The following is a 26,748-nucleotide window of genomic DNA, read 5'->3' on the forward strand; positions in this document are numbered from 1 at the left end:
CTCATGGTTTGTGGTTTTGAGCCCTGTGTCAAGCCCTGTGCTCAGAGCCTGGAGCCTGCTTCGGATTCTGTGCCTTCATCTCTCTGCCCCTCTGCTGCTCTCTTTCTCTCTCTCTCTCTCTTTCAAAAATAAATAAACAGGAAAATTAAAAAAAAAGAAATGATTTACTTAAAATATGTCTGCATTCAAATGAGATCAAATCATTGTGAGAGCAAACACTTATTCCGGTATGGTTGCTATCGGGCAAGGCTGGTCTTCAACTCAAGTTTGGAATTCGCCTTTAGACTCCCAGGCACACTCTTGAAAATTGTTTGAAAAAAAATTTTTCTTTTTAAAATTTTAGAATATGTTTAATTTTTGCATATAAGGTTATGGGAGTACAGTTTTGTAAATAAGGTGGGAAATACTTTTTGGGGGATAAAAAGTTGGACAATGAAGGGGCACCTGGGTGTCTCAGTCAGTTAAGAATCCAGCTTCGGCTCAGGTCATGATCTCGTGGTTAGTGAGTTTGAGCCCCACATCGGGCTCTGTCCTGACAGGTCAGAGCCTGGAGCCTGCTTCAGATTCTGTGTCTGTCTGTCTGTCTGTCTCTCTCTCTCTCCCTCCCTCCCTCTCTCCCTCCCTCCCTCTCTCTCCCTCCCTCCCTCCCTCTCTCTCCCTCTCCCTCTCTCTCCCCACCTCCCCAGCTCACACTCTGTTCTCTCTGTCTCTCAAAAATGAATAAATGTTAAAAAAAAAAATTGGAAAATGAAAACAAACCCAGTAAATTTAGTAATTAAGCTTTATTTAAGAGTTTAATTAACCTTGATGAATGTTTAAAACACAGATTCAAATAATAGAAACACTGAAACAAATATGCTATATGTACAAGAAAATAAACCACTTACATTTAGTTCTAAGTGAAGGAAAGCTCTATAACAAGGTAATTTCCAGAAGCTTAATGCAAACTTCCCCAATTTTCATGAGCCTCGGGCTGCTCCTTCTGTTGCCATTCAGAGAGATGGGATCCTGTGTATGACCTTTGTGGACTGTTACTATAGCACATGGAGTGGTTTGGAGGCATTACTATGTCCCAACACCACGTCCTACTTTAAGCCTAAAGAGGTGTCTTTGGGCAAACTGCTTTTTTTTGCCTTGAATTATTGTTCATTTGAATCATTGATCATAACTACTTTTGGAGGAATAATGAAAACTGATGTTATCAACAGGGCATCCATGTTAATATAATCATTGGCGTTTATTTAGTTATTTAGTCATTTAGTTAGTTTGAAGAAGTTAACTATACACATCGTCTTACCCACTCCTGGTAGGCTGGGGAATTCGTATTCCAGTTTTACAAATAAGACTTTAAAGGGCAGAGAGAGCAAAAGTTTACCCCAAAATCACATATGGCTAATAGCTAACTGTGCTGGGGCTCAAGCTGGGTTTTCAAGGAGTAGGTCCAGTGATACTTGTGTAATACCAGACTGGTGACAGATACTTTTTTAAAAAGGGCGGTTCTTGGGGTGCCTGAGTGGCTCAGTCAGTTAAGTGACTGGCTCAGCTCATGATCTCACGATTGGTGAGTTTCAGCACGGAGCCTACTTGCGATTCCCTCTTCCTCTCTCTCTCTGTCCCTCCCCTGCTTGTGCTCCTTCTCTTCTGTGGCTGAGTGCTGTCTCTCTTTCTCCCTGTCTCTCTCAAAATAAATAAACTTTAAAAAATAATAATAAAAAAAATAAAAAGGACAGTTCTCTTTCAGGTAAAGAGAAAATATATCTGAAGATGAAGTGCTTTCAACAAAGGCGAGGCTAACATTTTATTAATTTCATATCCACATACCCAGAAACACAGCATTCTAGTATTCTAATAGTAATAGTTTGAATAATCTTATTGCATATGTGTGCTACAATTAAAGTGGTTTATTACCTAATCTCTATAATTTATGCTCTGTAAAGAAAGAGATACACTGGTACCTGAATAATTATTCTGGTCTCTGGAACAAAATTAAATTTTTTTCCCCAAACCTCACCAATTAATCTTTTGTTCTCATTTGAGAAGGTATTGTTTCTATGTAGCCTTATGCTTGGATTACAATTTAACTTTCTGAGCACTATACCAGAAATTAGATACATAAATCTTATTGTTAGGTATTGAGGCTGTGCCTTTAGTTTGTTTCAAAATTTTGAGGTCTATATAGCAGCTTTACTTGATTTAAGATCCATCTGTTAACACAGGCTTCCCCCCCCCCCCCCCCCCCGCCCAAATCCTGTGAGAGATGAACAGAGTTTTATTGTTACTCTTTTTCCACTTTGGTACAGTTTATTTGACCCTTTACAGATAGGGACTTCAAGCTAAATACGAAAACATGAGTCTTTTAGTACTTAAGACTCCCGAAAGGAAAGCCAAATGGACCTTCTCCAGCATTGGCTAGCTCTATGACCTCTAGCACATTACTTACATTCTCTTACACTTTGTTTGCTCATCTGTAAAATGGGGATAATTACAGCCTCTATCTCCAGTAAGGAGTAAGTGAGGTGATGTCAGCGATGTGCTTAAAGCAACCTCTCCCTCACTCAGAAAACGTTGAATACTTGTGTAGTTATTATTGTGATTGTTTGAGACCGAAATCAAGGATAAAGGGAAAAGAAGAACTGAAAGGAGGAGGGTGAAGTAAGCTCCTGTGGCCTTTATGGAGGGTAGGCTCAGAGGACACAGGAGTGTTGCCAACAGAGGTGGGAAGTGGGTGGCATCACCAACCCGTTGGGGTGAGAAGTTCCTTTTTATTTACACATTCAGTTTTTCAAAACTCTCTTCTCTTTTTGTCTCTCCATTCCCCCTTCTTCCATGTGACAGTCTCCATTCTTTTTAGATTTCATGTCAGCTAACTATTGAGTACCTTAAAGCCATTCTAAGGGAATATATATATATATATATATATATACACACACACACACACACACACACACACACATACATATATATATATTGAATAGATTGAATATATATATTGAATATATATAATATTGAATATATATTATATTGAATATATATATATTGAATATATTGAATATATACATATATATATTGAATTCCTAAAGATAAAAGCGAAGCTCTTCCTGAAGCAAGTGCATCTTACTATGATATTTTAAATTGCTTTTCAGTGCTCCGCGGCTCTGGTAGGTTCTAGGTCTGATACATCTGCCTCCATTCCTCTCCCAGCTGCCTAGTTCAGATGTGTGTCCTGCCCGCCTCATTCCCCAGGGCCATAGCCCTTGGCAGAAACAAAGCACCACCTCGGACCATCCTGGAGTTCCTTACCCAAATGGGGAACTGTTGATGACAAGGCCCATTGGCTGTAGCTAGTTGACTGTGGTTATGCACAACTTGTTATTTTTTAACTAAGTAAAAATCCCATATGCTACAGTGCTTTAATCTCTTATCTTCATGAGAACACAAATCTCAAAAGAGCTATTTCTGTTTTAGGCCCTGCTTGAATTTCTCCAAAGAGTTATAGACAATAGAGACAAAAATAAGATGACAACTATGAATGTAGCAATGGTCATGGCCCCAAATCTCTTCATGTGTCACGCACTGGGTTTGAAGTGCAGCGAACAGCGAGAATTTGTAATGGCAGCTGGGACAGCTAATATCATGCACTTATTGATTAAGTATCAAAAACTTCTGTGGACAGTAAGTATATCTCTTTAAGTTCTGATAATGAGTGATGATATCTAGATTCTAAAGACTTTTTATGGTTGTATTTTCCTTAAAAAGCTAACTAACAGAGGTGATTTCAAGTGCAATTAAAAAAACGTCTCTACGCCTGAAATTAATAGAACACTGTAAGTTAACTACACTGAAATTTAAAAAAAAAAATGTCCGCTTACCGAATCTCCATTTTTAAATGCCAGGATTGGTTCGTTATTTCAATTTGGTAACTTCTAAAATATTTTCTTTTTGCTATTGTAATTTCTGAGAATCATTTGTTCCTAGATTATTGCTAGATAACTCTCAGCATTTATTGGTGAGTTTTTCTTTCCCTTTTAACAAGTGAGGCTGGCTAGTTATTAGAAGGGACTGCAGGTTAGCTAAGGGCTAGGTTGTTGACAGGTGGCCGCTAAAGGGACCAACCATCAAGGTGGTGGCCTTTAATGCCAGTCACCTCATGTCAGGCAGTCTCTAATTTTGGCATATGAGGCATAGAAGATAGCCACTATGACCTTGAACTTTACCAAGCCTCTTTCTGAACCTTACTTACACAATGGGAGGTAAATTATATCATGTGGATGCTGTGTCCTCATAGTGAATGAGAAAGAGATGCATTTTTGCATATTTCATGAAGAGTAAGTGTAAAATGGCATAGTCTTATCAAATAGACAAAACCTTTACTTCTCTCTAAATTTAAAAAATAATTATTTCCATAGTTCAAAATTGTGCCATTTCTTTCTCCTTCCCAAACTTGATTTTATTTCTCCATAGATTCCCAAGTTTATTGTCAACCAAGTGAGAAAGCAAAATACTGAAAATCATAAAAAAGATAAAAAAGCCATGAAGAAACTGCTGAAGAAAATGGCTTATGACCGAGAAAAATATGAAAAGCAAGATAAGAGTACAAACGATGTAAGAAAAACTTGAAGATGTGTATTTATGCAGATTTCAGTATTGTTTTTACTTATCATACAAGAAAAGTGTTTCATATGTTTCTGTAGTATGACTTTCTACATGCTTCCCGGGCCTTGTACTACTTAGAAGGTAAAGGCCTCAGTAATGGCAACTGTGTTTCTACTAATGATCAGTATTAACAGTTGCTCAGGTGTTGGTGACTCAGCGTATGAGCTGTTAATGGGAAACAAAGGAAAAGAACAAGAGGAGAATGTCTCAACACCCACCCACCCACACAAAGGACTCTGCAGACTCCAGTTGCCCACTGAATGTGTAATCTCTACTGAGGGAAGAGTCCCTGTTATGAATCACTGATCTTTTGTCTTCAATTTCCTCATCTGTAAAATGGGGGAAAATAACCCAGACAAACAAACAGACCAGTGGTTGGTTATGACCAGGATCCTTCCTGGACTTCAGTAAGTACTTAAAGGCTCTTAAATGGATCCCTGGAAGGATTTGGTGAGATTTATGTTGGAATGAAGAAAATTAAAATGTTCACAAAAGAAATTTCTAAATACGAGCATTTATAAACTGCTGTAAGAATATATTAAGAATTGGGTTTAAGATAAGAAAATATACTACATGAAAACACATTGGAGAAGTGAGTTATCAAAGCTCTAACTTAAGATCATGATGTGAAAGGGTTTCTATTGTTCTGTTTAAGGTGGAGACACCCTGCACAACCATCACCACCACTGAGGTTACTCAGTTACATGCTGACATCTTGTGGAATAATGTGGAAATGCAATTATCAGCCTTTGGTTTTTTTTTTTGGCTTTGGCCTACTTAGGGATCTAGTAATTGTGAAAAAATATATGTATGTATGTATGTGTATATATATATTCTATATTTATAGCTCTCACCACTATGAAATAACAATTTTTGGCATTAAGTATTTTTGGTCAAATTTTAAAATATCTTTAAGAACATAAAATTTAATTAAGGGGAATTGTAAACTGTTCAATTTTTTTTTTGTGGGGGGGGGGAAGCTTGATCTTATAGATTAGAAAGGGTTTTTGACATTTCATTTTTGTTTAATTGAGAACATTTACTCTAACACTATTACAAATATGTGAATATCATTTTGGTTTGTAGCTCTGCTTATTCATATTAACTCAGGTGACTTCATAGCCCTGTCTTTTTTGTAAGGTGGTTATAACGTGATTCTCTGAGGTATGTTATATATCCAAGAAAGCATTTATGCTGTCCTTTTAAATAATCTTTAGGGGCACCTGTGTGGCTCAGTCAGTTGAGCATCCGACTTCAGCTCAGGTCATGATCTTGCAGTTTGTGAATTTGAGCCCCACACTGGACTCACTGCTGTCAGACTGTCAGTGCAGAACCCGCTTCAGATCCTCTGTCCCCTTCTCTCTGCCCCTTCTAAAGCTTGTGCTTTCCCAAACATAAATATTTAAAAAAAAAACTAAATCTTTAGATAAAAATTTAAAAGTTGTGTTTTGGAGATGAAACGTTTACATGATTTTGTTATTTACAAAGGATTTGTGTTAACTTGGATTTCTTTAGTTTGTACGTTGAGTTAATTAGTTGAGAGTTGGTCTGAGAATTATCTCTGTACTCGTTAGAAGCCAATTGTCATTTTAAGACTTAGGATTTAAATCTTCGTTTTATCATGTATTAGCTGTTAGTCTTTCTGAGTTTTTGTTTTCTGAGAAATTCAGTGGTTCTTCTAATAAAATGCCTCCTTAGTACCAAGGAAGTGGTTTACATCTTTAGGAATTTGAATTTATCCTGAGTGAAATGGGGTCATTGCAGGGTTTGAGCAAAGGCTTGAAAATCTATGTTTTAAAATGTTCCCTTGGTGGGGGTGGTGCATGGGTGGCTCAGTCAGTTGAGCGTCCAACCTTTGATTTTGGCTCAGGTCATGATCCTGGGGTCCTAGGATTGAGCCCCGGGTTGGGCTATGTTTTGAGTGTGGAGCCTCCTTGAGATTCTCTCTCTGTCTCTGTCTCTGTCTCTGTCTCTGTCTCTGTCTCTGTCTCCGTCTCCGTCTCCGTCTCTGTCTCCCTCTGCCTCCCTCTGTCCCACACCTGCTTGTACACTTTCCCTCTCTTTTCCAAATTAAGAAAAAATCTATTTTAAAAATAATAACTAAAAAATAAATGTTCCCTTGGATGATTGTGTTGAGAATAGACTATAGGAGAGTCAGCAGAGATGGGGAGAGGATCACATCTTAATCCAAGTGAGAGACCAGGATATTAGTCCTGGAGAGGAAGTGGTCAGATTCTGTGTTTTTTGAAGTTAGATCCATTGGAATTTCTTCAAGTTGAAATGATAAGAGTTGTAGGAAAAGGAAGTAAAAGATGACTGCAAGGTTTTGGCTTGAGAAATTGGAAGGCTGGAATTGTCCTCTTGATGGGGGATCAGTTTTCAGTCTGGGTGTGTTGAGTGTAAGGTGTGTATTAGATAAATAAGGAGGAATGTTTGTGTGTGTTTAGTGGGAAGGTTAGGGCATACTGGCCAGTGAGGTGCATGGAGAGCAGGGGCAGAAGGAAGGCCAGGATCCGTCACTAGGGGGAGCCTGCTTCTATTCTGAGGAAAGCTGTGACCACAGGAGTTACATGATTATGTGTAAATTTTAAAATAGTTGCTGTAAGGGTGCCTGGGTGGCTCAGTTGGTTGAGCGTGACTCTTGATTTCAGCTCAGGTCATGATCCCAGAGTCATGGGATTGAGCCCCGTGTCAGGCTGTGTGCTGAGCATGGAGCCTCCTTAGGATTCCCTCCCCTCCCCTCCCCTCCCCTCCCCCTCTCCCCCTCCCCTCCCCTCCCCCTCTCCCCCTCCCCTCCCCCTCTCCCCCTCCCCTCCCCTCCCCTCCCCTCCCCTCCCCTCCCCCTCTCCCCCTCCCCTCCCCTCCCCTCCCCTCCCCCTCTCCCCCTCTCCCCCTCTCCCCCTCTCCCCCTCTCCCTCTCTCCCCCTCTCCCTCTCTCCCTCTCTCCCTCTCTCCCTCTGTCCCTCTCCTTCTGCCCCTCTCCCCCCCACTCATGTGCACTTTCTCTCTCTAAGGTAAAGATAAATAGTTGCTGTGATGTCAGGTGAGTGAAAAATAGGAGGTTAGGCAAGAGATGCCAGCTAATTTCATTGCTGATAGGAGTACATAAATTGGTAGAATTCCTCTGGAGAGCTGTTAGCATGTGGCAGAGGCCTGAAAACCATGCTCTTCATTGTATTCGGAAATTCATTTAAAGGGAATAATAACATAACCATGTAAATAGTTATGCTTAAGTTCACTGCCATATTCTGTATACTGACGAGAATTAGAAGTAATCCACAAGGGTAGAGATGATTGGTTACATGAGTTATGGCATATCTGTGTAATGAAATACCATGGAAATACAAGTGTATATATATGACATCAGAAGATACCCATAATATGTTGAAGAAAAGTTACAAATTCGTGAAAATTGCCATATTTTTAAGGGGTAGTATCATAATTTTGAATGCTTGCCAGAGATCAGGCATGGTGCAGTTTCATTGAAGTATGAGGTGCAGTTGTCTCATTTTTTACAGACAAAGTGAGGATCAGGGATCTTAAATGACTTAAGCTTATCTAAAAAGGAAATGGTAGGGCTGGAATTTGAATCCAAATCTATATATCCTTAAATCTGGGTGTCTTTACTCTTATTCTCTATTTCTTTAATATCACAGAAAAATTCTGAGAAGGATATATATCCTAGTCTAGGGCTAATGTGTAGTAATATAATGAAAATGTAATAGTGCCATTATTTATTTTTTTAAGTTTATTTATTTTGAGAGAGAGGGAGCACATGTGGGGGAGGGGCAGAGAGAGAGAGAGACGGAGAAAGAGAATCCCAAGCAGGCTCTGTGCTGTCAGGGCAGAGCCCAGTGTGGGCCTCAATCTCATGAACTGTGAAACCACGACCTGAACTGAGATCAAAAGTCAGAGGCTTAACCAATGAAGCCACCCAGCCACCCCTATACAGCCACTATTAACATATGTTTAATATATAGCTTTTAATAGTCCTCCTGGTCAGTGCCAACACCCAGCAGAAGGATTGGAAGGAAGTATTAAATGTGAGCCAGAATGACCCACAAGATGTAGAAACTAATTGGATATGAGGAGTGTAGAATGAGGAGGAATCTAGAAAGACTCAACTGATTTTACTTTGGGTAATTATATCACTGAGTTAAAGCATTAAGCAAAAGGAGCACACTTTTGATGAGGTAGTCAGTTTTTGACATTTGTAGTTGACTTGCCGGTGTGACAGTACTTTGGCTACATGGGCTGGAAGCTCAGAGGGCAGCCAGAGCTGGAGGTGTGCTTTTGGGATTAGCAGAGAGATTGCCGTTAAAGCCAAAGGATCCAGTATTTTAGTGGTGGGCCATGGAAGAGGAGCTGGTAAAAGAAACCAAGAAATGATAGGAAGCCAGAGAAAGTTAAGATTATAGCATCTTAGAAGTCCCACGAGGAAGAGTCAAGTAGGTAAAAGGGCGTGGTTAGTAGTGCGATAGAGGCCGAGTATGGTGAACATTGGATGGAGGTCCAGAGCGTTTTGCATTTGAAAAGTCAGTTCTGACTTTGTAGGCCGTTAAAAATCATCACTTTCTGATAGGCTTCAACTTGCAGTTGCAACTGATGTCTCACACAAATGCATGCACACGTGCACCAACCACATCACATTCTCGAACTCGTGTCTTGAGGATATAGCTCTATTTCTGCCAGCAGTGAGACATTAATGACAAATCATTTTCTCTCTCTGGGTCTTAATTTCTTCTATAAAATGCAGGGTAAGACCAGATTAATAGTATCTCATCCAAAGTATGTAATAAGAGCATTTGTAGTATCATTTTTTACAAAACCTGACTGGGTCACTCCCTGGACTCACTGAATCAGAGTCTCCCAGAGCAGGACCTTGGCATATGTATTGTACAAACACTGTGAGTGTGATTTTTTTCCCCCATTTGGTATTTATATGTGTGTAAACGTATATTTAATTGTTTGTTATGGAATTTTTCTTACCTGTTCATGAAAACAGCCATAAACCCATCTCCAGTGATCAAACCTATTTTTCTAATCTCATTCCATCCTGTCTCTCACACTTTTCCTTTTTGTTTTTTTAAGGAAATCATAGGCATTCCATCATTTCACTCATAATTATCTCAGATTGCATCTCTGCCTGATAAGGGTCTAGGACAGCTTGCTTTGATGAGCATCTTGTTATGAACTGCTGAATTGTGTAGGTTTCAAGTTCATTGTGGACTTAGATTTGTATGATTTTTTTCTACTGTCATTCAAGCTCACCTTTCAAAGTAAACAGAAGCTGCATGTTTATGAGAAAGAGATTCCATGAAATAAGCTGAGCTTGCTCACGTCTCCCTTCATTGGTAGAGGGAATGTTCCTTCTGTGGTTTAACTTCAGCGTTAACTCTGGATGATCTTGTGTCACACCCGTAAGTTACAGTTGAGGGACTCAAGTTTTAGAGAGCTTACGTGACTTGCTAAAAGTCCAAGATGATCTGGTAACCTTTTAATGTTTAGGATCTCGGACATGGAAAAGAAATCTGTTGCTGCACTTTCTGCCATTCTTTTCAGAAGAATCTTGGAGTTGGCAGCAGTGTGATGTAGATTCTGGGCTGTTTGTATCATGGGCCACCTGTCTTTGGTCACAAGTCTGTTTATAATTCCATTTCTGGTTTCATTTAACAGCTCTGACCCAGAGCATCATTGCAGGTATTGTTTTAAGCCTTTGCTTCAGGTCTGGAAACAGTGTCTGGATCTACTTGGGGACCCATGTGAAAAATCAAATTACAATATGAAGCACAAAATCTTGTTTTTTTAAGATGTTTTTTGATTTTATAGTGCATAAAAAATACTATTTTAGAAGAGAGAAATATCAGAACTTAATTTTGTTGTAAATTAAATGCTTATTACTTCGGAAGTTATTTCAGATCCTTCTTTACAGTTCTCTGAATCTGTGAGTTGGATAAAGTTTAAACATTTGGATAATAAAGGCCCAATTATAATCAGGACTGAGGCAGTTCAAGATCGCAGAGAATGGCTTCCATATTTCTACCTCCAGTTAGAGTAAGGTGATGAATATGCCATTTTAGTTTAAGATACCTTGCTAAAATGTCTTTAATTTTCTAAAATATGTGTTATATCTGGCCTTTTTCTTAAGAAAGCTGTATTTCCAGTTTGCCCCTTTGAAGATAAAAGGGTTTTCTGTAGCATTAAAATGTCAGCTTTACATTTTGCTTAGTTTTTAACGCAGAAAAAAAAAAAAAAGAAATATCCATTTTAAAGATTTGACGTTGAATTTCTAATCTAGGGTATAAAACTAAGAGCAATGCAGTGTTTATCAACATGTTATGAAGAAATATTGAAATCATTTTTTATTTAACCAAATAATAAAATCATGTTTTTTAAAATAAACTTTATTTATTTTTTTTTTTTAATTTTTTTTTAACGTTTATTTATTTTTGAGACAGAGAGAGACAGAGCATGAATGGGGGAGGGCCAGAGAGAGTGAGGGAGACACAGAATCTGAAACAGGCTCCGGGCTCTGAGCTGTCAGCACAGAGCCCGATGCGGGGCTCGAACCCACGGACCGCGAGATCATGACCTGAGCCAAAGTTGGCCGCCTAACCGACTGAGCCACCCAGGCGCCCCTTAAAATAAACTTTAGTTCCATATATAAAACATATGAGGACCATATATGAGATAATTTTTTCCATTATAACAGTTTTTGCATGCATAAGAAATTATTATTTTGTAAGTTGTAAAATCCTTTGTGACAAAATTTTAATGGTGTGTTAGTGAAATACTGCTCTTCCTTGGTCTTGCTCTACATCACATAACTTCAGCTCACCAGAACACCAAAAATAAATACATTAAAAAAAAAAAAAAAAGAGTCACAGCTGTTAAGACCAAAAAATGTGAAACAGGAAAATTACAAAGATTATACTATTCACAGATTCAGTTATTATGGCTCAAGTTAAGAACAGACTGTTTGCTCTAATGATCAGGCATGTTGTGTCTATTCAAAGCTTGGCAGCTCAATGTAATTAGTATACTAATGGCTTGAGTATTTGATACAGCATGATTCTGGAGCTTAATAGTAATTGTCATACACTAGAGCTTTGGCATCATTTATTGTTTACCATCTTTAGTAAATATCATTTGACCACACTTGTCAAGATATCTGGAAAAAAAGAAAAAGTTTCCAGAAACAACTTCTAAACTCTTCATGTTTAACCATTATATCTACCAGTAAACACTTTTTTTTTCTCCAAGGGTGAAGGGCATGGCAGATTCAAAGTGAGTCGGACTCTGAATCTGTATATCGTTGTGAGAATTTGGATGGGATGTCTTACTATAGAAACAAACACTGAAGTGTTTCTGTCCTACACATTCATGCAAGCACACATAAATACACATAGACGGACACATGCCTTCCCTGCTAGAAGTTTCCGTAGTCATCAGGGAGTGTGGCCAATCAACCTAGGAAGGTGCTATGTGCCATCGTTGGCCCAATGGAAAGGTTTTCCCAGGCACTGATACTCGACTTCTATGTGAAATGAGTTGGTAGTTCGGGCAGCATTCAAGCTGATCCAAAACTGGCCTAGCTTCATCCCCTGCTCACTCAGGGAAAGGTGTGAGAAAGTGTAGTTTCACAGTGATAAGGAGTCTGTATGCATGCCACTCCCCATCTGCTGGCAAAGCCATAATACGGAGATTACCTAACATTTCACCTACACATGAGACTTCTCAAGTGCCTGAGAAGCTAGTCCGTGGTTCTCTTCCTTCCTAACTCTATGGGAGAGATGCTGGATTCCTGTGTCAGATGTGCTGCTCTGGGGTGTGACCCCCCAATACCACACTGACCCCAGTGCTGTGATTTATAAGGAAGCCTGGCTGTACTCTCTAAAGCACGGTCTCTGAACTCAAGTAGAAAGCGTAGGCCACAGCCACAGTATTCGAGGCCTTCAGTTTTTCATGAGGTGCCTTATGGGAAAAGTGGTGGAATCCTCAGGCAAATGCATGCAAATGTTGGTGACTCCCTGCAGGAGTAACTGACTGAAGTATTCCTTATGACACTTAATTCCTTCCTTCCTCTCTTTCCCTTCCTGTCTCTTCTCTATAGAGGAAATACCATGTGGTACATGGAGGCAACTTTTTTTTTTTTTAAAGAAAATGTTCCTAAATGCTTTTTTTTTTTTTTTTTTTTGCTATCAAGGCAATACACATTGGTATATGTTATTTTATTCTAGGGAAATGCTATAATGTTAACATAGCATTCTCAGAACTGTTTTTGAGTGATTCATTTAATCAATAAACACTTGATAGTTGGCTACAGATATACAGATGTGACTCAGGTATGTGGCGTGTAACTAGAACACAGGTGTCATATATTAGAATTCCATTACAAAACAATTTCAGTGGAAAGAGGAGATTCTTTTTGACCCTGTAGATCATGGAAGGTTCTATGGAGTTTGATATATTTGAGTTGGGCCTTAAGAAATTGGTAGCAGAAGATATTGCAGAAGAGGAGTAAAACATGCATGAAGACAGGAAAGCCTGGGTGTTTGTAGCCAATTTGATTGGCCTTTTTAATCCAAACAATAGAATGGTGCCACAGGACCATTGTGGGTCCCATAGTGGGACCATAGTGGGGGGAAAGGCAGACAATGGAGGGACCTTGTCATATCTCTGAACTCTCAATGGCAATGTATTTTTCTGGATCCTTTTGCTTTCATAACTCATTCCTTGTAGACCTTCTATATATTAAAACTTAATTATTATCATCTTACTTCAGTTTAAATATCAGCACAGATTTGCCTGCCTTTTTGATATTTTAGGGTTGGATAAGATGTAATTCTGGGAAGTTTTTGTCACTATTATTTTTGTCATAGAAAACCTGTATGTAAGGATATCTGACATTATGAGTCAAGCAGATTTCCTAACTTTGCTAAATCAGCATAAAGTATCTGGGTATCTGCAAACCCTAGCCTGCCACTCAAGGCCCATCATCATCATCATCATCATCATCATCATCATCGTCATAATAATGGAATCCAAAATGCCAGTATGTGTTTCTCACTTGAGTGGACAAGGTGGATTAGGGTTTTATGGACACAGACTCTGTGCTTCAACTGTTGCTATTACAGTTTCACTCCAACATTCATGTTGTCTGTCAGCTTCTTGTTTTCTGCCTCCTGTGAGGTAATAGGGAAGGCCAGGCCAGCAGGTGAATGACCAGAGCAGGATACAGCCTAGAGATGAAACCCAAGGCAAAAGTGCATGTAGCATAATCCCTGAGTTAGAAGATACACCACTGATTTAATATCTGCCTTGAAAAAAAAAAAAAGGCACACTAGCCCATTAAATGCCCCATCGATTGCAAGAAGCAGCTCATCTTCCACAGGTTACAAGTGAAAGTAAATTGTCACAGAATCAAGGAAAAAGGTAACTTAGATTTGCGTCCTACGGGTGAGGTGGAGGTCAGAAACTAGACGAAGTTATCGGGCCAAAAATGTGCCCCAGAAATTGGAAGTCAACAGACCAAGCCAAGGGGTGAGGCTGGATGGGAGAGAAGCAGCCGTTGAGAGGTCTGGGCGTGGGTTGGGATTGGGACATCCTTCAAGGATGGGGCTGAGCACATTTCCCCAGCAAGACCAGTTAAAGGACACTAGGAACACAGTCCCTCTCCTAGCAGATTGGCGAGTAGGCAGCCTTGGAACGCACTGTCTTCTGTGGGAGGGAGGGCTCCCGTGGCCCCTCACTGAGTGGTCAGGTGAGGGCAGCAGGGTTTCGCAGGTTGGCATGAGGCCCCCTGTGGTGTCTCCGCAGATGTAACAGGTGTTCGCAGCCCTTTGGGGAGCAAAGCCATGGTCTTACATAATCCCACGCTCCTTTTTCGGTCTTAGGAGTATTGCTTCTTTTGTTATTCTGGTGCTACATTTCACTTGTTACCGCGAAGCAAGTGTAAATCTTTTGGGGGATGCCTACATTTTGTTGTAGCCTGATTCTAAAGCCATGTTATTTTTGTTGAACTTTAAAAGAAGTCACATTGATTCCATGTGTGGTATTTCCATGCTTTATGTTGGCGGGGGTTGGGGGAAGCAATTCAAGACCATGTACCTTAACAAAATCATTTTGTGAGCACAGAAAATACTGTCTGCTACAAGATTTGTGTCTTATTTATCTACTAAGTAAGTAGACCTAGCACAGTGCCTGGTAATCAATACTTAGGAAATTTTAGTGTTTTGTTTTAAATGTTTGTTTATTTTTGAAAGAGCACAAGCAAGGGAGGGGCAGAGAGAGGGGGACAGGGGATCCAAAGCAGGCTCTGCGCTGACAGCAGAGAGCCCAATGTGGCGTTTGAACTCATGAACTGCAAGATCATGACCTAAGCTGAAATGAGGTGCTCAATTGACCAAGCCACTCAGGTGCCCCAGTAAATTTTAGCTTAATGAAACAAGGTTTTGTAACATTTAAAGCGTTATCTTTAAACATAATTTATGCATGCTGTTTGTTGTCAGGCCTGTTCATGGCGTACAGTTATAAATAATAAATTGTTGTTGATTGTAGTGGAACCATTAGAAATTAATTAAGCCTAATATGTCAGGTGTCATAGCTGATACTTTGATATGACAGTCCTCACAATCTTTCATTATCTCACTAAACATACAGTTCTTAACATCTATAGGCAAAGGAATTAGAATTGGTCATCATCAGTTCAGAGTGTGTGGTCACAGTGGAAGCTTACTAGCCAAGAGAGGAGCAGACACAATCCAAGTGTATAGGAACGCGTGTGCCATTTTTAAAAAAATACTCCCAGGAACAAACATTTCTGTGAAATTGTGTCAATGCACAGGAAGATTTTTTTTTAAACGCATGCATTGCAATAGCACACAAAGTAACTTCTTTCTGATTCAATTTCATAAATTGCTGCATGAAGAAGCACTCTCTAGTAGATAATACTCAGAAATCAGCACTTAATATGGCAGTAATGGTTATTGCTGTCATTCTTTACATCTTTAAAAATAATTAAGCATTACTGCATAGGCATTATAAAGTTCCCCTATCACCATTAAGAGGATATTTGAGGTTTGATGTAATTTAGCAAATTACATTATACAGTAGTTAAGGTTTTTATGTAGTGAAGTAAAATGCATAGTAGTTAAAAGCACACTTCCCATGTAATGCATTGTACAGAGTTACATGTTCCAGCTGCCGCCAGCTTTGTTCCAGTGTCATTATTGCTTTGCAGGCTGACATTCCTCAGGGAGTGATTCGAGTGCAAGCTCCCCATCTTTCGAAAGTTTCCATGGCAATACAGCTAACTGAAGAACTAAAAGCCAGTGATGTCCTTGCCAGGTTTCTCAGCCAAGAAAGGTAGAGGCCTGTTTTGTTTTAATCATTCCACGATATAACTCGCACGCGCGCACTCTTTCTCTCCCTCCTGTTAAAAAAAGAAAAAAAAAAAAACAACTATGGGTGATGTGAAGTGCTTCAAAATTTCATCTTCCCAGCAGAAAAGAACAGACTTGATAACGAGACCGTTGGAATGACTTGAGTTCATTTGAGGTAGTTTATGCGCAAGGGGAGCCGTCTCAGGCAGGATATCTGAGCGCGCCTGTGCCTGCCGTGGCCTTGGCACGTGAGACCCCTCAATATTCTTTCCAGAATGTGGTGACTGGAGGTTAATTACTGTGTGTGAGCCATTAGGAAAATCACTAAGTAGGATACAGTGGGTTTAAAACAAACAAATAAAAAAAATACCACTTTTTCTAGGAACTGTAACAAAAAGAAATGCTTAAATTCAAAAACAGAAAACAAAACAAACAAAAAAAACAAGGTATACGAAGTGAGAGAGGATAACCAGTTCCTTGAGCTCTGGAGTCTCCAGGACATAGAGCACGCCTTCCCTTTAGGGACAACCCAGCCTCCTTTGTTCTGGGGCTGATGGGGTAGGAGAAGTCCTTTGAAAGCTATTGTCCTCCTCTGCTGGTTTTAGAGCATACACTCTCTGAAACATTTTACAATACCCTTTTTTAAGTTTTTGGAGGTTTAACAAGTGTATTGGGCTTTCCGTGTCCCCCTCATCTCCACTCACTGAAAATTAATTAATTTTTTTTTTTTTTTTTTTTTTTTACAATTCAGGGAAATCCGGGATACTGGCATCTCAGCTTATGAATTTTCTGTTTTAGCCTTCCATAGAATTTCATCTCTGCATTCTAGTATTCAAGGGCATCGGTGAAGTCTTCTGCCAAAACCTCTCCAATGTTAATGCAATACCACACGTATTCAATATGTCTGGGCTCTGTTTAGGGCCCTCTGCTAGATATTGGAAGAGGTATAAAGATATATTTTAAAGTATCTTCCCTCAGGGCTTATAAATTGGGAGAAGAGATGAGCCTGTGCAGTAACAGATGGTGATGAACTAGAAGAGAGGCTTATTGGTAATATCTGGGCTTTTGGTAAGCCAGCACAAACTCCCCTCTCAACAGTACTGTGAAGTAAGCACGAATGTTACTTCTGTTTCACTGATAAGAAAACCGAGACTTTGTGAGGTCACGCATTTCATAGGTGATGGTGCTGAATTCTGAAGGTGTGTTTTCGTCTCCAAAGGTTTCCCTTGAGACACTCTCCATACTCACCAGGATCTAGAAACCATCACGGATCTGGGGCCATTGGTGCAGAGTCTGGGAGTAGATGGAGTTTTAGGGGATGAAGGCATGGAGCAGTTGGAATTTTTCAGATGTCTTTGCCCCCTAAAGGGGGTGTCTGCTTCATGAAATCAATCCCCTTCCTCTGCCCGTCCTCTCCCGGAGTGGGTACCTGGAGATCTGGCCACACTGCAGACAGAAGCCGCTCTTTCAGGCTAGATAGAGTTAATTTATACAGCAATTACTTTTAGGATCCAAGTGTTCAATTTAGTCTGTACTTTTGTTGCTGTGCTTGCAGATGATGCAATACATGACTATGAAGTTGCACAATATATTGAACTGTGACTTTAATATTTAAAGTATAGTATGATAGTGGTAGGCATACTGTTATAGAAGGCACCGGATTTGTGGCAGTTGTCCCCTGCCTATTTGGAGTTTCCGGTTGGGATGCTTTTATTAAATAATAATTTGTTGCCCCCCCTCAAGTGGGGTCCATTTTTCTACCTCCTCCCTTCTCGCCATCCTGCTGCACTCAGAGGGAAGTCTGGTAAACTTCTCTATCCATTGTCCACCCTCAAACCCCCAAGCATTCCTCAGCTCCTTTCTTTATGCTTGGGGATACTGGAGGGAGATGATCTGGATCCGAGTGCCAACTTTTCTGTTTCATTTTAAGCTAGTTTTGTAATCTCTTTTAAGTCTCAAGTTTTTCATGTGTAAAAGTAGACCATAATAGGGCCCGAATTACAGTCCTGTGATAACGAACTAGGAAAATGGCCGTCAAGCACACAGCACGGTCTGTTTGGGTCATACAAGTGAAATTCTCAGTAAGGGTTTATATGTATTTCCTCTTGCACCACATTCCCCTCTTGTACCACCTGGATTCCACCAGTGTAGGGGCAGTTGGGAACCTTACCTTCCTCCTCTTTTTCCACCCCTACTTTCTCCGCCAAGACAACAACACATGAATGACGTAAATATACAGTAAATTTCACATTTACTCTCCAGTCTTGATAAAGACTGTTGCCTTTTCTTTAATTATGGATTTGTTGATTAGCATTATGCAAAACCTTAGATTTACCAGGAAATCCAGTTGAGGTTTCTTTAAAGTGTAGCAATGCCTGACTAGGTTGTTTTTGGTTTTTCGTTTTTCGTTTTTGGTTTTTTGGTTTTCTTATCACGTCTCCCAAAACATTCAGCTTGGTCTTCATAGAAATAATGACTCTTTCAGTAGACTCCTAGTGTATTGGGTTACATACCATATTGTAAATAATTATTTAATTTTAAAAACAAGCATATGCCAGTTTCGAAAAAAAGTGAGTTGTCTCTCGGTTAGGGTCTTAAATGTGAGCGCGTATGAAGCCCTAAGTGTCTAGCATGTCACAGACAACAGAGTGGTTGGAGTTGGATAACCAAGGTGAGTCATTGGATGGTTGGTTAGGACAGCTTCTGCTGTACCGTAGTTTTCATAATGGTTTCAGTAAAAGTCAGATCTGCTTTTCCCTGCAATTCCAGGGAGTGTGTGTTTGGGGCCTTGCAAGAGCGGTTCACAAACCTTTCCAGGCACCACAGCCCACTAGAGAGCATTTGAAAAGCAGATTCTTGGACTTGTTGTAGGCGTACAAACACCAGAGTTTCTAGAACTCCAGGTCTGAATTTTTAGCAGGCTTCTTCGGTAATTCATAGACAGAGTTTTGAAAACCACTGAATCTTACCAACTTTTATTATTTGAACCTGATGTTCTGGAAGAGTTTATTCTTTGAAGAGCATGAGTCTGTAAATGCATCTCTTACTTGTGAAGCCTTCATAATGAATATTTGCTTCTACTTGGAGTATATGTGAGTCCTGTACTTGAGTGGCCAGCACAGGGAGGGCTGTGAACCCTGCCCTATTCTTTACATTCATCTTGCATAGTGTTGGAGTTGTCAGCAAAGCAAACACATGACAAATACTGGTTGAATAAGTGCAGTGTGAAAACTAAGATGGAAACATTTCTTTTTATGGTTTGATGAGAACTTTTTCGGCCCCCATGCAAAGTAGTTGATCATGTTAATAATTGTATTGGTAGCTAAATTGTTATGTTCCCTTTCTTTTTAATTTTACAAATTTAGATGCTGATTTATTATTTTGTCTTCAGATGTATGAGTCCATTTGTTTATTTTAATTTACAGGTGTGACATTTTTATTACCTACTTGACACACTTAACAGATGGGAAAATACAAATGTTAGATAATTACAGTGTGTCTAAGTTATGAATTTTCCACACAAGCTAGAATTCCCCAAGCACATTAAAGTGATTTACTTGCAAGCTGTTTGATGATACAACTAATCAGTTTGTTTTGTCCCTAATAGTGGGATTGCCCAGACTCTTAAGAAAGGGGAAGTTTTTTTGTATGAAATCGGAGGAAATATTGGTAAGCACATTTTGTTTCTCTTTGTATCGCATATGCGGATTCGACGTTGCCCATGCTTCTTATTTATATCTTTGGGGGAAAAAAAGAAATTAGAAGTTAAATATAGTGCACTGTAGATAGCTGATGAATAGTGTGGATTTTTTCAGTGGTCTGACTCTTCTCTACAGGCTCTATTTGAGCTTCTCTGTGCAAATGCCCATCTAATGTTGAACCTCAGCAAGGACAAATTCCCTTAAAATAGTAGCAACTTCTAGAATGATAATGAAGTTTTTCAGAACTTCTTTCCTTTTTATATGCTTACATCACATCTTAATAAAGGAAGTAGCTGTGCTTGTTTAAAGCCAGGATTACATTTTTGTTATGGCTCAGTCCTGGGTATTTTTAGTGAAAGCACAAGTTATTTTTGCCATTGTTGATTGCCTACTAAATAATACACGCACAAACGCACATACGCAGATATATACACATACGAATACAGACACGCTGGTAATTTAAGAAATCAAAATAGAATAAGTGGATTAATTTTGACTGTGCTTTATATTTTACATGCTCCTTTTCAGTTATCAGTGGGTTGTACTCCTCTCTATGAAGATGTAAAATATCCTTTTATTTTCTCTTTATTTTAGCCCTTGAAAATGATACAGGTGAAACTGTTAACAAATACTAAATGAAATGGTGTTTAATTCAAAATAATAATTGAAAATATTTGAAGAAGTTTTGTGGAATTTTTTTCTGGGATGTAAAAATGTTGGTCAATATTGAAAATTTAATGTGGGAGTATGGAGACTCACTCTTAAAATTTAAATAAACAGCAACTCTGTCAGAAGCCTGGAACTGTTAACTCTATTAGCAAGGATTATTTAAATATTTATATATTTAATCTTGCTCTTTACTATTCGATATTGAGAATGAAGTGTTGTTTCTTCGGTAGATCGCAAACTATTGCCACTCTTAATAACGGTGAATAAGCTTTTGGTGAACCAAAGCCCCTCACACAAAGTATTTTCAACTTCCTAAATTAATTTGAAAAACTTTCCTTTAGAGAAAGTCTACTGTGTTGACTTTTTCAATATTTTGGCCAAGTCTTACAATATTATGGGAGATGGGAAAGGATGAGTGATATTTTGAAGTCTAAGATTTTAGAGTTAAACCATGAGGAAGAAGTTTAAAATCGCACCCCAGCTTCTGTACCGTATTCAACTGATACAATAAAGTCTCTTTGCTAGGAGAACGCTGCCTTGATGAGGACACTTACATGAAGGACCTGTATCAGCTCAACCCCAACGCAGAGTGGGTTATAAAGTCAAAGCCATTATAGGAGACTGAAGCTGCAAATACCCACGAGGATTTCCTTGGTATACTTGCTGGGTCAAGAGTGGAAATAAAAGAAATGGCAGGACTCTTTGTTCAAATGTACCCGACTACTGAATAATGACACTCTGAAGCCTTAAAAAGTTAGAGATTTGTGCTGCCGCTGGAATTATGTTCATTATTAATAATATGATGGGCACCCAAGTATCTCTGGAGTGAGAGGAAGGGGAGTTAATTAGCTTGGAGACCATTCTGCTGTGTGAAAGGTGCCCAGATGTGACCACTTGTTTTATGTGAAACCATCCTGTCCTCCCTCTCACTTGTTTTCTCCTAAAATCATACACCTAGTAATCTGTGCTCTTTTCTCCTTTTTCTCCTCCTCTTGTCTGCCTTCCCTCAACTCCGGTTTGCTTTTTAACCAAAAAGATCACAAATACCAGATATCTGGCAAGTCGTGAAGACAATACATCTTAAAAGAGACGGACTTCAACAGGATTCCTGTCACTATCCCATGTTAATATTCCGCTCTCTGAATCATTTGTTCAAACAATAACATCCCACTTCTTCCTGCTGTATCACATGAAGTGATTTGCGTGGTTTTCAGTTCATCTGACGTATGTGCACAGAACCGTATCCACTATCAAGAAAATAAGCCTGTCAGAAACTGCCAATTATTACTGAACTATTCAATGTTTATATACTAAGAATGATTAAAATCTATCCATGTCGAATAACTGGATTATGGATAACAGTGAAAGCCAGATCACCTCATGTATGCTGTATTCTTCTAACTGAAATTTATGAAGTTCTAGCTGGCTTTACCTGTTGTCGTATTAGTATAAATATGCATGATAGTATAATCCAGTAATGGTTGAGGATATATTCTACTGAAAGAGGGATTTTTCTAACTCATAAATAAGGCTGCAGGAAGAATTATTTTTTTTGAGTATGACACAGTCATAAGAACAAGCTTTTGTTTGTGTACTCACTTTAGATAATCAATTTATTAAAAATGCTGTGGAAAGTACTATTCCCAGGGATTTTAGTGCACAAACCATATTGTGACAATAGATGAGCCTCTGAACTGTAAATAAGAGGAACGAAGTGAGAGATGTTCAATATTTTATGAGTTTAGAGTGTAGTAAATAAAAGGTGATGTAAATGAGTGTTGCACAGACTGTGTTTATGATACTTTTAGTAGTATTTTAGGGACAATTACACATTCTCAGAAGCTCTTGATGTCACTCCAATTAGGAGGGAAAATGCTGTTAATGAGAACAGTCATAAATTTTTAGCATGTTGTTATAAGAACATAAGCCTGTGGATCTGATCACTTCAATAACACTGTGGTGATTTGTGCCATTGCTTTTTTATTTAAAAGATTTTTATAATTAAATGCATTTTTCTAAATTATCTTCTCTTGGCATTATTTTAATCCTGTATGTTTATGAATGTGCTGTATTGTTGTTTATATTTTTATTTTTGCTAAAAGCCACTTCTTTTACGCTCCTCTTTCTCCTGCGTCATTTTTTAAGTGGGAAGACATGCGGAAGATCTAAAATGGTTTCCTGCCTTTTTTCCTTGAGCAAACTTGCGTTCTTTGGGATTTTTTAAAACCATGTTATATTTATTCTGTTTCTGATTTTGACAGTATATATTAATTTCTCAAAATGTCTTATTAATAGAGTTTAAGTTATTGAAAGAAATTGATGATATAAACTCAAATAAGTGTTGAAGACATTTTAGGGAGTGCACAACTTCAAAAAAAAAAAGTGAATATAGTGATTAGGTAAATGGCTGTTTAAAGCCTATGTCAGCTAGCTTTTTACCACATTTACTATTCCCCTGGTATATGTAGGGGCAGGGAGGGAAACACAAGAGGCTTTTGGTAAGGAAAAGAATACCAGATCTTGGAAAGTATATATGAAGAGGCCATTTCATTTTGAGTCCTTGGAACTCATGGTACGTGGTCATTGATATTGAACAACATCCTTTAAGATATTGACCAAGAAAGATGTCTGTCTATACTTCTAAAGAGGAGAAACTTAGTATAGAGCCTCAAATATAAATGCCCTGGAATTAACCCAGATATTTTTTCTATAGTGTTTTTTTTTTTTTCCCCTAGTGAACTTTAAGTCTTGAGGTACATTAGTTTTTGTTTGTATGTGAGGGACAATAAAAACAGCAAATATATTTTTTATGAATCTCAAACATCTTAATTCTTAGTTGCGGTTGAAAAGTTGAAGATCTGGTGTTTATAGACTTGTTGCCCTGTTAATAGTTCAAAGAGGTTTCCTGTTTTCTGAAGTGGATCATTGTCATCTTTTTTTACAAGTACACAGTCTTTGTTTATTGCTGCTATAGAATTCAATGTAAACTCCTTGCTATAGCTCTTTGGGAAAACCAGTTTATTTTACCGACTTCATGAAAGTTTTCATTATTGTCTTTTCCTAATTTTTGTTAAACTGGATTTCATTTTCTGCCTCCTTGTACTGATTTCTCTCCTTCTTGATCAGTAGGTGGCAGTATTGGTCAGGGATTCCTTTGCATCTAAACAATGGGCAGTTTTAAAAGTGAACCTGAGTTCATAGGTAAGTGGTTAAGACTCAGTGCCAGGCATTTACAAGGCAATTGGGTGAGAACACCATGGATCTTTCACTTTAATCACTGATTTTGGAAAATTATAAATAATAATTATTTTCAGAGTTTCTGTGTTCCACTTAGTCTCTTTTATTCTTAACCTGTTGAGTAGGGAGGGAGAGAGGTGAGGGGGAGGGGGGTTTTCTGAACCAAGGTGAGACCTTTTGACAGTGTCTGTTTCAAGCAGAAGGATCAGGACAAGAAGAAAGCCCATGAACCAGGAAAATAAAAAGGAAGTCTAAGGAGGCCTAATGATTTCTGTCTTTAGCATATATGTGGTTTGTTTTTTCATTCAATAAATATGTACTGGGCATCTACATATGTGCCTGGCATGTTCTACCCTTGAGATACATCAGTGGACAAAATAATAAATAAAAATAAGTATAATTTTCTAATATTTTGAAAGGATTTAAGTGCAACGGACCCAGAGAAGAGATGAACAGGGTAAGTGGGATGAAGGGTGAAGTGATAGGTTCACTGTAGTAGTAAATAGGCTTTCATTGAACATCTAATGACTGAACAAAAGCTTGAAGGAAGTCAGAAACTTGCCATGTATGTATCTGGGAGAAGAGCATTCTGGACAGAGGGAATAATCAGAACAAAGTCCCCAAAGCAGTGGTGCACCTGGTTTACCAAAGGTTAGCCAGGGTACCAGCAGGGCTGGAGTGGAGTGAAACAGGTAAAACTAATAGATGGAATCCAACACTGGGACAGGGATGGGGAATGAGATCATGGCCTTGTACTAGGACAACTATAATTCATTGTTTAAGACATCTTTGAGAGAGAAACAGGGCACTGTTGGTGTGAGCGGTAACTGTGGAGTGATAAGATGTGGTCAGATTCTGGATATAGTTTTCAAGTTCGAGCCTATAGCGTTTCTGGTATGAGAGAAAGAGAATGCATTTTTTGTTAAGACTAATCACAGGGCGCCTGGGTGGCTCAGTCAGGTAAGTGTCTGACTTTGGCTCAGATCATGATCTCGCAGTCTGGGAGTTTGAGCCCCGCGTCAGGCTCTGTGCTGACAGCTCAGAGCCTGGAGCCTGCTTCAAGTTCTGTGTCTCCCTCTGTCTCTGTCCCTCCGCCTCTCATGCTCAATCTCTCAATCTCAATCTCTCTCTCTCTCTCTCTCTCTCTCTCAAAAAATAAACATGAAAAAAATAAGAAGACTTGACTTTTGACTTGACTAATTGGAAGTATGAATCTTCCAACATCAGAAATTGGAAAGGTGAAGGTAAATCAGGTATTCTGAGTACTTAGGAATTCAGGAGCTCCATTGTGAGTATGTTGATTTCAAGTGCCTATTGGACATCCGTGTGACAATATCAAATAGGCAGCTATCTGTGCAGATGTTCGGGAGAGCGGTCTGGGCTGTGATCAGTGGCACATACGTGACTTTTAACTTTAACCATGAGCTTGCATGAGATCACCAAAGGAGTAAATGTGGATCTGGTACAGAAAATCACCAAGAGATGAGCTTTGGAGATGCCTGATGTTAGAGGTTAGGATGAAGAGAAGGAACCAGCAAAAGAGATTGAAGAGAAGTGACCTTTGGGATAATGACATTGTGAGGTGCCAGAAGTCAAGTGAAGAAAGGCAATCAAAGAGAAGAGAGTAACTGTCATGTCCGATCCTACTTACAGTTCACATGAGCTCAAGGCCAGGAATTGACCCCTGGGTTTACTATGTGGAGGTCATTGCTGACTTTTAGGTAAAGTGAGCCGTTTAGGTAAAGTGACAGTGATGGAAGACAGATTATTGCCAGGTTAAGAGAGAGAGAAAAATCCAAGTGTGAGTATTCGGTGACTCCTACAAATTCTGCTATGCAAGGGAACAAATAAATGAGGTTTCAGCTAGCAGAAGGAGGAGGAGTACAGAGAGCCTTAGCCTTGAATACTGGGCTAAGTAGTTTTTGGAATTTATGCAATTATGTAATATATTAAGAGGTGAGATGGGTGCTGGAGCCCAACTACCCGGCTTACCTAATGTGACCTAAGACAAACCACTTAGGCCTCATTTTCTACTTTGTATAACGAGAATATCAGGGATGCTTCTTGGCAGCCTACTAGAATCAATTTATAAAAGGACTCAGCAGTGTATCTGCCTGATAATATTCAATAAACTTGACTGTTATTAGGAGTATTCTGAGCAGTATTATCAGATACAGTATTCTGTCTATCTCATTTAGGGTTGTTGGTTTCAATGCCATATTACTTTTCTACCTGGAAATCACTGACTGTAACTCTTCCTTAGGGGATCTGTGGCACTGTAAAGGGCACAGAACTCATTCTATTCCAAGTTTTCTCTACTTCAAAGTCAACTCCATTTTAAATATGATTTGTTTCATTTATAGTAAGTGATGGAATTCTCTTCTGCAACTCAGACCAGGAGGTCCAGGGAGAAAACAAACTCTGACCCAGTTCCTTTTCCTGCCTGATGCATTGTTTGCTCGAAGGATAATCCTAAGCCTCTTCAGTTGGTGTTAGCTGCTCCGGCTGATGAAGGTCCCACTCCATTGTCTTGTTTTTTCCGAGTTTTTTGATTTCTCAAATCTTACATTTAACAAGTACAGCAATAGTAATGTTCCTTCTGTTTCAGTTGGCCTCATATCTTAGAACTTGCACTTGGCATCCAGCTTCTTTTTCACTTCTAACCTAAGTACTACATGGGGTAACTTGACTCTGGTAGAAAGGGTTTCATATGAAACATTAGAATCCCCCTCACTCCATATAGTTATTTCTTAAACTCCTGAAGATTTCTTTGAAGGGTTTCATGAGCTATTTTCACACATAGTTGCATACTGTATAAGGGAAACAGATTGGTTGCCAGAAAAGCTGCTTCTATGGTATTTCCAACTAAAACCAATATGCACTGATTTTGTCAAAAGTAAGCTTTTTATCTTGAGATTTCAAGCCTTGATTTCTCAGCCAAAGGAACTCAGGTAAGCTTCAGAGAAAGCAGTCCACTCTTCACTGTCTTTGCTCCTTTTTTGATGTTCACCCTTCCTTGCACCTGAGCAGCTCAGTTCTTCTCTTGTTGTATCTCCTATGATCTTTACAAAATGGTGGCCTTCGTGTGCTCTCTGCCTTAAGTC

At 39.0% G+C, this 26,748-nt stretch overlaps 1 protein-coding gene across 5 annotated transcripts in view; it reads left to right on the forward strand.

The window, feature by feature from the left end:
* The window catches only part of ARHGAP18 (Rho GTPase activating protein 18), a 194,820-nt gene extending 172,390 nt beyond the window's left edge, over positions 1 to 22,430 (forward strand). For 4 of the 5 annotated variants that reach the window (XM_053904497.1, XM_053904499.1, XM_019438952.2 and 1 more), the window contains 5 exons: positions 3,466 to 3,672; positions 4,462 to 4,602; positions 15,896 to 16,020; positions 19,645 to 19,706; positions 20,933 to 22,430. In XM_053904497.1, the coding sequence (XP_053760472.1) occupies positions 3,466 to 3,672; positions 4,462 to 4,602; positions 15,896 to 16,020; positions 19,645 to 19,706; positions 20,933 to 21,024 (627 nt within the window). In that variant the 3' untranslated portion in view covers positions 21,025 to 22,430. The remainder of the gene's footprint in view (positions 1 to 3,465; positions 3,673 to 4,461; positions 4,603 to 15,895; positions 16,021 to 19,644; positions 19,707 to 20,932) is intronic. The other variant, XM_053904498.1, reaches the window with a different exon arrangement.
* Positions 22,431 to 26,748: the final 4,318 nt, after the last annotated feature.

This window comes from Panthera pardus, unplaced genomic scaffold (assembly GCF_024362965.1).
Source record: "Panthera pardus isolate Hobbes unplaced genomic scaffold, ASM2436296v1 HiC_scaffold_17, whole genome shotgun sequence".
In the NCBI taxonomy this organism is placed as follows: Eukaryota; Metazoa; Chordata; class Mammalia; order Carnivora; family Felidae; genus Panthera; species Panthera pardus.